Below are 14,263 nucleotides of genomic sequence, written 5' to 3'. Positions count from 1 at the left end.
GTAAATTATTCATAAAACGATACTCATAATTAAAGTGTCAAGACCTCCCCCAGTGTGGCTACGATTACATCAGTAGAAAAGCAGCAAAATTCAACTTAGAAATAAGGATGAACAGTTTTAACAAAGATGATGATTAATCACTGGAACAAACTGATAAGAGAAACATTGAATTTTCCTACTTTGGATGTCTTCAGATCAGGACTGGATGCCTTCCTGGAATGCATGTTCCAGTCACACGCAAGTTCCCTGAGCTTAATACAAGCAGAACAGGATCTAACATTTACTTTTACAAACCCCGCCCCCCCAAAAAACCTATGAAAATTCACTTGCTATTCAGGAAGCAGAATAGGTTTTACTGATGAAAGGCACTTTTAAACTAATATAATTATGTCTACACTGTTGCTTTTATCATTATAATTGTATTGGTTACAAAAGGATTCATTCTGTGATCCACTTTCCCTCAAACCAGCCTGTTTATACCAGCTTAACTTTACTAGTGAACATCAAGCCTAAGAAAACAGGTAACCATTTCTGCTGCAAGGAATCTACAATTTGGAAAATAACCAGTATTTATTTAGTATCAATTATATGCATCTGCAACCCATCTAGCAACCCACGTACACTCTTTGCAACAGACTCTGCATCCCTGCATAAATGAATACACCCAGGGCCCGCCTTTATCCAAGTATGAGAACATGATTGTGGTGAAATTGCAGGGAGAGATTTGGCAGTTACTGATGCAATCAGCAAAGTAAAATCCTACAGATTTGTTTTTATTGTTATTAATTACAGCAACTGAAAATACCTTGTTAGTGCTGGATATCAGGTAAAGGGGGTCACGCAACGGATGTTTTATTATGTGATCTAATGGCTAATGTTATATAATTTTCCCTCAGAGCTATTTGGAAATTCCAAATGCAGTAGAACAGTAGATACAAGTTGTTAGTATAAAAAATTTTAAAGGTATAAACAATTAAAGCAATACTTTTTACATTCCTGAAAGATACAAGAGTAGATCCTCAACAGTAGGGGTGTGCCAAATGGACCGTATTCAATTCGGATTCAACCTGAATTGGGGGATGGTGATTTGATTAGTTGATTCAGATTACTGTCTGTCCCGGGAGTCAAAGTAATGAGCGGCACTTACCAGCAGCACAGGACGGGATGTGCACGAGGCAGAGGGAGGAACCCACACGGCTTGTTAGCCACCTTTTTGTTCAATTACAGCCAGCTGATGATGTCAGCATTGGATGCCGGCCGGCAGCAATAAGAATGGCGGTCATGGCCATGGAGGGGGAGGATAGCATGGGCGAGAAGCTGCAGCTACCGTTGGCGATGAAAGGAGTCTCTGCTGCAAGTCTCATGGAGCCAGGAGAGCCGGCAGGGACGTGGGCGGAGCAGGGCCAAACCTCCCGACAGGAGCCTGCACCGGACAATGCGGGAACTGTAGGCACGGCACCTGAGGACGCGGCTGGAGGAGTACCTGGGAGTGATGAGACCCACAGGTGGGGTGCTGGGACGACAGGGCATGGAGAAAACCACACCAGGGAGGGAAGACCACTGGAGAGCCCTGAGGGGGTACAATCGGGGCGGTCATCACTGCCAGGCCCAGATAGAGTGACAGGCAGAAGGGAGGAATGCTGGAGGTGATCGGTCTGGGTCGGGCCAGAAGAAAACCCAGGGAGTGTTTGGGGTAGACCAATTAGAGGGTAGGGAGAGACCAGGCATTTGGCATTTTGGTTGTTTCGTTTGTTTAGTCAACCCTGGCTAAGGGGCAGAGAGCTAGGGGAGTGTGCCCTGGGGACCGAGGCTGAAGGGAAGCCTCTGTAAGTCTATCTTTTACCTTTGAATACCTTCCCCTAAACGGAGAGGTGCAGGCGAGGAGGGCCATGGGGCAGATCCTTGTGGTGATTACCATGGCTAGGGGCTGCGGGCACTTAGAGGCAGGCCAAGAGGCTTTGCCCCACAGCTGGGAACAAGAACAATGGACGAGGGATGCACCGAAGGTGGCGTGAGACCAGGGTGTAGGGGTGGCGGATCCCTGTGAGTGACCACTGGGAATCCTGGGCCACGGCGTACCCCGTCAACCAACTCCTCCTACTGAGGAACATTAAGTCGTGGCAGACAAGAATGGGGTTGGGGACATGGGAAGAAGAGAGCTACTCCAGCACAGACAAGATCCTGACAGGTGTTTGACACCAACCTGCAGGGCAAGGGCTGCTCAAGAGCAGTTATTCAAAGCCCGGCGGTCACACTGTCCCAATTCAATTCAGCTGAATTCAAATCTGAAGATTCGATGCTGATTCAGAGAATCAGCGATTTGGCCATAGACACAGCTTGAAATATTTTTTCTATGTACCTCAAGGTACCAGGTGCAGATAATGAATGCTGAGATGGCGGGGCGGATGGAGTGTCCCACAGGAGTACGGGGAGGGGGGTGTTGGGGGGGAGAGGAAGGGCCCCAGCACACTTAGTGGCAAACCTGGAAGTGGATCAGAAGTACTTCCAGTCCACTTCCCGGTCTGCTGCCAAACATGCAGCCCCCTCCCCCCTGCTTCTCCCAGCTTGGTGTTTCACCACAGGGGGACCTTGCATGCCCCCCCAGACCCAGGAGGTACTAGTCGCCGAGCTGGAGGATGGGAGTGGTCCCCCATGTGTTCCCCACTGGACCTGGAGGTGGACCACAAGTGCTTCTTGTCCACTTCTGGGTCCACTGCCAAGCACACTGGGGACCCCCTCCCATGCTCCTGTGGGATGCTTCATCTACCCCACCATCTCAGTGTTCACAAGCTGCCTGGTATACCTTGAGGCATATAGAAAAAACATTTAAAGCTGTGTCTATGTCTGAATCATCGAATCTCTCTGAATCGATTCAGAGAGATTAAAATGGGTCTCCTGATCATATTCAGATTTTGAGATTCGGCAGCTGAATTGGGCCAAATCTCCACCAAATTGAATCAGTGACCGAAGCTTTGCACAGCCCTACTAAACAGTGCATTCAAGCTTACTTTCTGTGGGGGGAGAGGAACTCCTTACCTTGTCTACATTGGAGATTTGTCCCCATTTCAGACATAGATGGGCTGACACCAGTAGAAATGAATTGACACAACCCCAGACAGTAGACATGGGGAACCACTGTCTGTACCAGTGACACCTCATCCTGCTTGAAACTATTTGCCTTACTTAGAGACTGGCTGTAGGTAGTCCTGGATAGTTACTTACACAGGTTGTAATTATATCGACAGCTGGAGAATATCTCCAAGCTAGATAATTTAGTCCTCACTGTAGTTCTTATCTTATGCCTAGTGATTCTTTCATTTGCAGATCAGGTTGAGGATAGATAGCAGTAGGGCTGTTGCACTGTTGCCCTTATACTTTCCCTTTTTTAACTGACAGATGGTAGATATCAGTTTACAGTGATTCCTCTTTTACATTTGCAATCAAGCCCCTTTACATTCCCTATATATTAACAATAGTTTTCATTATAGTTTCTGTCCCTGAACACAATGGAGCTAAATTCTGCTTTTGCTTCACCCATTCAACCTTTGACATCGACAAGATGATACTGATGTAATAGAGCATCACGCAGGAGAGGAAATATCACAACACAACAACGGACATTGGCCATATAAAATATGCATGTTATACACGTTGGGTATCTTTCCACTTCTCTGAAGGTACATTCCACAAGGTTTTGGAATCCACCCCCTGGCTGACAAGGAGCACGACTTGCATGGTATTTACATAGTATCTGCTCTTATTTTGATGAGAGACGTGTTTGGCCCACAGCAATCCTTTGGATTTGGATTTCATATTATCCATTATCCATGGTCTTTCTAAAGAAATATAATTATACTTCAAAAATATACAGATGATCACTGTAATTTCAGCAGATGAAATGACATCAGAACTTTTGGGAGGCAAAATGATGCTTATTACAAGAAAAAAAACACATAGGAGAAAAAGCTGGCTGACTTTCCAGAGAGCATTGACCATGGGCCAAACCATGCCCTTAGTTATGCATATGCAATTCCCATTGAAACTTGGGGGATTTGTAGTTGCCTGACAACAGAATTTGGTCCCTTGTTTCAGACTGCAAAAGTCTCTTATGGTTGGATCAGAAATGCAACTGCAAAAGTTACCATATGATATAAATTTCACTAGGTTGAATTTACTTGCACAATAATTTCTTCAAACAGGGAAGATTTGGCATCCCCCTCAGCCTTCCTTTCCTATTGATTTCATGCTCAAGAAAAACAAATTTAAGCAGAATTCTTTTTTTGCTGCTGGTAGGCAGATGCCTGCAATATCAATTACAAGTTGCACTTAGGATGGAGTTACCTTACTTAGCAGGGCTATTTGGAACTGGATTAAATTAATTAAGCATAACACTGAAGTAAGAGTGTCCACACACATGGAATGAATCAGGAATAGCTAGTCCACTTTAAATTCATGTTCTACCTTAATTTGAATTAACAGCCCTGTGTAGATGAGCCCCAAAAGATCTGGCCTATGGGCAGTCACTCAGGGTGTCCTGCACAGGGATGAATTTATCCTTCAGAGGCTGGATAACCAGCATTTAATTTTTATTTTCCTCCCTTATTCATTTCTCAAGAGTAAGACAAAACCATAGGTAGGTTGCAATCCTCCTCCAACAAATCAGTTGCTGCTATTTTAAATAGAAAGACTTAGGTCCTCATTCTTTAAACCAGGAGTGTCAAAACTTGGCTTGTGGATCAGATCTGATCTGCAAAACCAAGTCATCTAGTCCGCAGCCTTGATGAGGAACAGTAGCAGCCAAGCACTTGGAAAAGATCTGGAGTGCCTGAGTAGCGCTGCAGGAAGAAACTCAGCACTGTGACTTGTTCTCATGGCAGCAACCAAGTGCCTGGGCTGCCTGGCCTCTTTCCACTGGATCACTGGATGGGATAGTCCAGAGCAGGATACATCATGAGTTGTATTAAGCATAGGAGGTCCACGGGCGTGATCCAGGCTTTAGGCCTACCCCACACCATTCATCCACCCCTCAGATCCATGCAAGTCTGACACCCCTGCTTTAAATAATTAGGTTCCAATCTTTATTCTTAACAATTAGTCCCTTACATGAAAGTCACCCATGCCAGAGACCCCCAAAGGCCCTAGGCAATCCTGAATCCATTATTTGAGATGAACTCTTTTTAAACAGTCTCATCTGCTTCCATCATCTTTTAGGTTTTTCCCCTCTCTTGTGCCCATCATTCTGGGAACCTCACCTCTGATGTGACCAAAGAGACAAGTTATTAGTGGGCAAGATGTGTATCCTGCAGAAGGGCTTAGGGATTTCACATAAAATTCACTTTGTGGCCCAGTTTGGGCTATCTTGCTATTCTGGCTTTCCTGAAAAGCCTTGAGAAAAGATGAGATAGGAGTAGTTGGGAGATGTAAGCCAGCCAAGGAGTAACCAAGGATAGAGCTTGGCTCTCTTATGAAGTCAGGAGTGCTGCAACAAATTTATATCTGAAGTCTGACTCTATACCCCTAGAAAAAAGTTAGGCTAGATATCAGGAGGTGCTACTTCACGGTCAGGGCAGCTAGGGTCTGGAACCAACTTCCAAGAGAAGTGGTGCAGGCTCCTATACTGGGGATTTTTAAGAGGAGGTTAGATGAACACCTTGCTGGGGTCGTTTGACCCCACTACTCTTTCCTGCCACGGCAGGGGGTTGGACTAGATGATCTACTTAGGTCCCTTCCGACCCTAGAAACTATGAAACTACGAAAAAAGTTCTCCTTTCTTATACTCATGCCACATTCTATGCACTTGCTAATGGCTTTCCATACCAGAGAGTATTTACTCTTTAAATGCACAGTGCTTTGGGATTGTACAACATTAAGTCCTAACAAAATTGAAACTATATTTGAGAAGTAATTTATATCATCTGGAGACAATATTCACAATGATTTTATTAAAAAATACTAACACTTGTTTCTGGTTAGTCTCTCTTCATAGCATCATCTCCGGATATATCAAGATTTTAGATCAATTTTTAAATTTATTCTGGAGACTTCAGGAGTACCTGAATCTCACTTGTGATTTCACATTGGATAAAACCACAGTAATCTAAGCACTGTAGTCATAACAAAATTATAACATTGCCTTCACTGCCAAAGTTAGCTAAAGAATAACAATTTCCTTATCTTAGTAGTTGAAAAGACATTGCAGACTCCAGTTTGCTGGCAAATGCCCACGTTATGCTAGCCAAGACATAGTAACCAGGTACTGATCAAATGAAAGAAAGAATTTGGCAAAATACAGCACTTGAATTCCATGTGAACTATGTAACTAAAAGTCAGCATCAGAATCATTCGTATGAGAGTGATTATGTTTTGTAACACACTTTCCTCCTAGTGATGCTGAAGCATAGGGCCTTTTTTGATTTTTTCTTTTTCAGGAAAAGTTTGATTTTTTTTTAATTAACACATTTGACCAAAAGTAGCTAAGTAGGAAAGTAGGAAAGCAGAAACCTTTTAGGGGAAAAATACACTAAGGAACCACATGTTCCATTATATTTTTAAGTAATTCCATTCCAAGCTCTCAGTTTTCAGTGAGTCAAATAGGGATAAATACAAAAATGTGAAAACATTCTGCAAAAAATGCTTCCCAAACAAATTGGGAACATCAAATCAGGGAATTAAAATAGTTTTCCTTTCTTTTTTAAAATTTTTATTTGTAAAATAAAAAGTAACTAGTGTAATCATTTGACCTTTTAATAGGGAATTACAATATTACAAACATTAATTAACATCATCATTTCTGTAAGTCTGGTGTTATAATAGCATGCCCAATTACAGAGAAGAGCTTGAGGACTTGATTTTCAAAGGCACTAAGCACTTCCAGTTCCAGCTGACTTGAACTGGAACATTTGGTGGTCAGCTATTCTAAATCCATTAAGTGACTGCTTGGTCACACACAGAGTCAAGGCAGGGAGCAAGCCAGACCTTCCGACTCCTAGTTTCATGTTTAAACCACTCGATAAGAGTTTTATCCATTGAAACTTTGGAGATGCTGTAAACAATCAAGTTAAAACAAAACAGAAAAGAATCTAAGGAACCAAAGTTTGTCTATAAAACCATTGTAACCCAAGGTCTTGGCTCCCTTCTGCTGAAACTTGATTTAATCAGTTTTTATTCTTGATAGCATGTTGCATATGTGGTATATTTCCCCTTTTCATGTTGCAAACTATTTTATTTTAATCTTTCTGCTAGTTTGCAGAAGTATGTACTCATTCTCCATCATAACTTTTTGACACAGAACAGAAAAATGTTGACCTATTTTTTTCTTTCTATAACCCCCCCAGTAAGGTGCATCTACTATAGATATATCTATATATATAGATATATAATATCGATATGCTATTATAACATATACATATACATACACACACACAGATTATGATTCAATATTTTTCTTTTAAACCCAGAGGAGCACATAATGCATACACAGGCCCTATTCTTTTACTGACCCAAAAGCCTTACAATATAAATTTAAAGGCAAGAAACCAGCTTTGGTGCCTTACTCATGGAGGAAAATACAGGGAAACACTGAGAGAGTATCAGTTACCATGCTTGGCAGTGATCTCAGTGTATTAGCAGTCTAACCACTGTCATGTTTTTAAAAAACTCTGAAGAGGAGTATGACAGAAAAACATACTTTGAAAGTATTTGTGGGGAATTCCTTCCACACACAGAAAAGCATTAGAGGGAGCCTAAAGGAACTTCTTTCAGCAGTCAGATGTCCGTGAAGGTGGTTGGCATTAAGTGGCAATTAGCTTGGAGATAGGCCATGAATGGGTGTGAAAGTGAAGACAAGTAGCCTTTGATGTGACAGAAAAGGAGGACCCAGTGAGGGATGAAGCATCTAGATTTGGAGAAGGTGCCTTTAAGTGTGTCAAATCCCTGGCTGAAGCATCTAGATTTGAGTCACTGGGAAGCTTAACTGTAGGTACCTCCAAGACCAAAATGGATCAGATTTTAAGAACTTACCTGGTTAACTATACATTTAGGGCCAAATTCAAGAAGCTATTTATTCACCATTAATATCAGTGGAAGCTTAGACACATAATGCATCCAAATACCATTTGAAACTGGCCCTCGGAGGCCAGTTCTATCGGATGCATACAAGAACTGCCAGCAGCATTAATGGAAGTTAGGAGCCACAGTGAAAGACACACGTTTATGATTACAGAGCTGAGCATTTAGCCAATCCAAAATAACTTCAGGGTAACCAAGTTTTTTGTAAAACTAACATTTTATTTATAAACATACAGTACATTAAATATTTTTCTTCTAAACCCAGAGGAGCAAGACTGCATTTCCAAGGTTCTTTTCTTTATTGCAGATCTGGAAGAACAACAACAAAAGCAACAAAATGAATTCTTCTATACTAGTACTCAGCATGTCAATAGATTCTCTCCAACCCCAAAGATCAGTTTGCAAGTGCCAAGCTGCTGCTGTGCATATTAAGCACTTTCTTCAAACCACTGCATTACTAAATGTTCTTTATGGGGAAATCACACACATATGCATACTCTTCCTCCCCTTCTGTATGCAGATTAGATCAAATCCTGTTCTCTCCACAGTGGGACTCATGCAGATACTAAAACTCCACAAAGAGGGAAGTACCTACATCACTGTTGTCGAAGAAGCAATTGAAATCTGGCCCTCTTTCATCCTCAGGCTTTAGAGATTGTAATTTAGGTTTCCTTCCTCTTTGGAGAGCTCGAACAGCAAGGCTTTTTCTTGTCATTGGCATCTGTAATACAATAGAAGCAGCATTAGACTGTAATCAGACTCTCTTGCTCCCTACCAGGCCCAGTGACTATCAAGGGGGGGGAAATAAAATAAATGAGTATTACATATTATATGATACCTGTATTTCACAACATCCTACATGGAAATAAATAAAGGTTTCATACAAGACCACTTACCATTATTCCATAACATGAGTGAAGATTAGGAGGCTCACAACATAGGCTGCTACTAGGACCACTGTTAATGGAGATTTCTTACGGTTAACAGTTAACGCAGACTTTTTAAAGGTTGCACTGTAGCAAAATAGACTTTATGTCTATACCCATGTAATTCAAATCTGGAACCAAATGCCTTACGTGATGAATAAAACAAACAAGCAAACAAACAAACAAAATTTCCTCTTTGCAAGAGCTTTTATGGAAAAAACCCTGTAGTTGTTGCAGTTCATAACGCTTGATATACACTTGGGAGCTGGGTGTGCACCTACATTTATTAATTTTTTAAAATGCAGACTTGCCCTCAGAGAGTGCCACAGCAACTTCATTCTTTTCTGCTAAGGTTAAATTCTTCTTTGTCATTCTTCATAGAGAAAAAGTGGGGGACAAACGACTGTATCCTTTTATGGTCATTTGAGAATTTTCTTCTTGTTTTGCCTTCTATCTTTTCCCATGTTTCTCTGTGGCACTGCTAAGCCCAGGGAATCACAAGTTACTTAGATTGTCATGAACACAGCAGCCTTCATTTGACTGTTAATTCTCTTCCCAACATTGCTATGCAGTTTTTGCTTCCACTAAGCAAAAATTACTTCATGCTAGAAAATTGTTTCATCCCAAAAGCTAAAAAGTGAAATTTGCTAGTATTGTATTTTGTGCAATTTTGTAATGGTTCTGCTCATTTAGACATTCTTGACCTTTTATTGGTCTCTGTTGTTGATTAGGGATGTTCTTAAAGTAGTTTGGCTATCATTACTATACAGTGGGCACATCTACACATGCTACTAATGTGACTGAATAAATTCCAGTGAAGTTCATGTTGGAGTTCATTGCTTCCGGGCACTGCATTTACACATGAGCACAGGACCGCAGCATATTGAGCTGGGTCAGAGGAGCAGCCCCGGCTGTCAGCAGGCCCAGAGTGGGTGTTAGTCTGCCAGCCTAGGGCTGCTTGGATCTAGCTCAACATGCTGCAGAGGGGCTGGTAGGGTCATGAAGGTGATCCAGTGTGGGGTTAGCCAGCAGGCAGTCCCACACTGAAGTACCCTTGTGCCCCAGCTTTCCCTGTTATTACTTTACTGTGGCCTAATAGAAGCACACATGTAGACACTGAGACTTTACTGCGGAGTTAATTAGGCAACTCCGCAGTAAGCCCTTCCAGCCCCTAACAACTATGAAACTACGAAACATCTCATGTAGATATGCTCAGTGGGTGCATCTATGCATGTGCGTTACTTTGGCGTAGACTAATTAGCTCTGCAGTAAAGCATTACAGTCTATATGTGCGCTGGTATCAGGCTGCAGTAAATTAATTAACTCCACTGTTGGAAAGTACTGTTAAGGACATTACTATCTTATGGAAAAATAATTAAGTGCAACTAAATACACATGTAGCTGGTGACTATGGGTGAAAATTGGACCATCATCCCAGGCAACAGGGGGACAGACTCCTGCCTGCCGTCTAGCCACACAACTCTGCAGTTTCACACACTCGTGCCCTAGCCAGCTCCTCTGCCCAGAGCCCAAGCCTGACCACCCCCCGAGCCTGCTGGCAGCCCAGAACTCCTCTGTCCTGGCTCAAAGAGTTGCTGTCCCAGGTGCATGTGTAGACGCTGTGCCTGGGAGCAGTGTACTCTGGTGTAAACTGCTCTGGAGTTTATCACATTGCTTAGTTTCACCTAGATGCACCCAGTGTCTGAAGCCCCTTTCATGTTAAGGGGTTAGCACTGGATTTCGTAGACGAAATCTTGACCAAATCCTACACAAGAACAAAACAGACATCTGTCACAACTTAAAGCAGTCTATGTTTTAAGTAAAAACAGGTGTATATTTAAAAGTTTACCCTCATTCTGTGTAACCCCCCCACCCCTCCACTAGCTAACGTGAATAGAAAGGAAGAATAGTGTATACAGCAGAAAGAGGGATACTGTTAGCCCCAAACTGATTAGTGAAAGACAGCTTTCCCTCCAGTGTGTTTACTGCTGGCCAGCAGTTTACAGGTATGTTTCTGTCTATACTATCAAATAGTTTAGGCTTTAGGATGCAATTTTATATTTACATAACTTTAACATGCATCTTTTTCAGATGTCGGTCCAGCACTCCAGATGTAGTCCTACACCATGTTAGGCTGGTTGAAATTACTCTCCTCATTAGAGGGCAGACTACCTTCACAGTTCTAAAGCAAGGTTAAGAGCTATCTTCTTCTTCTTAAAGTATCATAGATAAAGTGCAATTAATATATTACAAAACATAAAATTCCATGTGCATTAAACACTGGTTTTATTTTTTAGAGAGCAAATACAATAAGGTTGCATTAAAATAATGCTGTGTCATATTGTTACAGCTCTGATAGAAAAATAAACATCTCAGTATGCTACAGTGTCAACTTATTAATAAATATCAAAATAGAAGTTAGTAGTCAACTGAAATTAACAAAACATCTACAAAAACAATTAACAAAACAACAACTACCTACTATCTACATTATCTTAAATAATAAAAAACCCAGTCTATTTCCAGACAAACTAAAGTAGTGATTTATTTTAAAGTATTGTTTAAAACAGGAATGAACAATAAAAGTTACAAATTATTTAAAAACTATTTCCTTTTCTAAAATTTTTTGTCAAAATGTTTTAATCTAAAAAAATGTCAGTTAATTTTCCTCCACAAAGTCAGTATATGTTAAATAGGTAAATACAAAACAAAACTTGTTATATTATTAATAATCCTGTCATACCATAGCTAAATAAGACACTTAAGTAGCTTCATTTTTTTTTAAAGCAGTTGTAGGTAAATGTGAAATAGACCTTAGCACAGTGAGTGTGGCTAACACTAAATGTTCCCAAATGGGGATAAAAGAGGTACCAGAGTGAGATTAGAAACTTCCATTCGCTCAAATAGCCTTAGGATTCCCACACAGATATTGGCTTATAACAAAAGCCAGACATTTTATTCAAATTTGTGGATCCTGAGCAGGTACCTTGTTTCAAGAACGAACAAAGAAAATCAAAGAGGAAAAGCTGCTGAGAAGACATTTTTTAAAAGATGAACAACTTTTTTTTGGTTTTTTTTGTTTGGGTTTTTTTGTTTTTGTTTTTTTTTGTTTGTTTTGTTTGTTTTGTTTTTTTTTTACATATACCAGTACTTTCAGAAAGAAGCTTTTTGAAGAAAGTTAAACTCTACTGGTTCTAGTTCTGAGTGGACTTCCACAGTCTACAGCACCCCTTGATTTGGTCTCCTTTATACAAATTATTCATACTAGGAACATTTTAGCTTCTTCTTACCATCTGTACTTTGAATTGTTTTAACTTCCATCAGAGGCCCATGCATTGAACAAATGCAGGGCTATGTTAAAACAGTAGCATCCCTCCTAACTACTGTTTCATCATGGCTTATTATGTAAGTCTTATTCTGCTGTTTAAAACCCCTGGCATGAACATTATAGATTAATTTAATTTCTAATTAGGCAGGACAGCCTATGTTTCCTTCAGCACTGATGTATCAGTCAGATGCGCACTTTTCCAGTTATGCCTTGTATTACTCAAGGTCCCATGAAATCCTACTGGAGTCTGAGGCCTACGGGGGCCAGCAAGACCTCTCAGTAGAGCCATTTAGCCCACTCATAGCACTACATTAAGGTGGTTGCACTTCTTTCAGTTTGGGGGAGCAAGGATTGGGAAATGTGGAGCAGGGCATAATGCATCTCAGTAGGGCATTTCTTGGCACTATAAGTGGTCAGGTGGAATACACTGTAAAGTTTCACAGATTTACTCCTACAGGTAGCAACACATTCACAATCACATACACCTGTCAAGAAGAACAGATTCTTCTATGCGATTTGAAAAAAACAAACATATCTCATACAGAAAATCATTTCTTCCAATGCATTGCAAGACATATTTTACATAGGGGATTCATATCATCACAGGAGAAAAAAAATCATGCAAATGCCCTTCCTTTATAAACATCACTTGCAAACAAGAGGGAATTTCAATAAAGCACAATAAAAATTCCACACATACCATGTGCACATTTTCTGGATGAACAAACTATTTTCCCACACTCATTTATGATGGTGCTGTTAATGTGCTCTTAGCACTTGGAAATAATCAAGAGTATTACAGTGACTCAGCTTGCGTGTCCCTAAAAAAACTGAACATTCGTACATTTCCCCAATGCATAAACATCTGCCATTTCAGAAATGTATACAAACAAGTAGTTAAAGATGAATAAACCCAATTCTCCTTACATTTAAGGATTCAGTTTACAGTAATCCATTCAAGGGGGTTTTTAACTGCAACTTAACATATTTTTTTTTAGTGATTAGTCATAAATACTGTGCTCTTGGAGAAGGGGGTGGCAAAATGAAAAAAAATCATTGTCTTAATTATCAGGTAACAATACAGAAGTGGCATCTTCTGCGTGTGTGTTTAATGTTGTGTATTTTAAAGCTGTGTGGTTTACTTTTGCATCATTTCCCAGAAAGCTTAAGTTTTCTCTAATAAATCTAGAATGACTTATTTAGAGATCAAATCTTTTTTTTTGATAGTGAACTCCTTTAAGGCACAGTGCAGAAAGAAGGAATGGTAACAAACTCTGCAGAAACCAAGTTGTTTGCACAACCTCACAGAGTAACTGCACAAGCACTGTACTGTAAGAGCTCAACAAGTTCCTTGTAAATTATGGGCTAAGTGCTTTCTCATTTAAGGCCACGTGCAAATAGAGCACAGAATACCCAAATAGTACAGCTTTTGTTGGGCTATTTCTTTCCTGCAGGAGCTCTTCTGAATAGCTCAGCCACTAGTTCTAAGGAACAGCTAGCAGGCAAGGCCCTGGGTTTATATGAACAGTACCCATTTGGCAGAACAAAGCTCTGCAGAGAAGACCTTATTCTAGCTGAATGACCTCATGTCTTGTCATTTAGCTGAAGTTTAGCTCTTGGCCTGCTGTGTGGTTAGCAACTGATTCTTTGCCAATAACCCACTCGTCCTTTATGGTACAATAAAACCAGGGAAGGGAAGTAGAAGGAAGATTTACTACCACTCAGTACAGCAGTTGCTTATAATGCAATCTGCGTTTAAGCTCTCTTCATTGTTGTGAGGGAACTATGATGCACTGAGTAAGTGTTCTGACTGCAACATGCCAACCAGGTCTCCTTTGAAAAGATTTGGACTTCCAACAATGTACTACAGAAGGAAAGCAGCAGATGTGCCATGGTTTGGGAAGGTAAGATGTTATCATGCAGCTGCTTGGCTCCTCTGTAC

At 40.8% G+C, this 14,263-nt stretch overlaps 1 protein-coding gene across 3 annotated transcripts in view; it reads right to left on the bottom strand.

The window, feature by feature from the left end:
- Nucleotides 1-8,278: 8,278 nt before the first annotated feature.
- The window catches only part of ITGB8 (integrin subunit beta 8), a 75,661-nt gene continuing 69,676 nt past the window's right edge, over nt 8,279-14,263 (bottom strand). Inside the window, exons 13-14 of one of the 3 annotated variants that reach the window (XM_019508560.1) lie at nt 8,663-8,788; nt 8,279-8,376 (exon numbers count right to left, since the gene is read on the bottom strand). In XM_019508560.1, the coding sequence (XP_019364105.1) occupies nt 8,323-8,376; nt 8,663-8,788 (180 nt within the window). In that variant the 3' untranslated portion in view covers nt 8,279-8,322. Of the gene's footprint in view, nt 8,377-8,627; nt 8,789-14,263 lie in introns of those variants that run through there. The other 2 variants (XR_002095877.1, XM_019508559.1) reach the window with 2 other exon arrangements.

Source organism: Gavialis gangeticus, unplaced genomic scaffold, assembly GCF_001723915.1.
Source record: "Gavialis gangeticus isolate Ggan-Ray unplaced genomic scaffold, GavGan_comp1, whole genome shotgun sequence".
NCBI classification, from domain to species: domain Eukaryota; kingdom Metazoa; phylum Chordata; order Crocodylia; family Gavialidae; genus Gavialis; species Gavialis gangeticus.
This window is presented reverse-complemented; position numbering and strand designations above follow the sequence as displayed.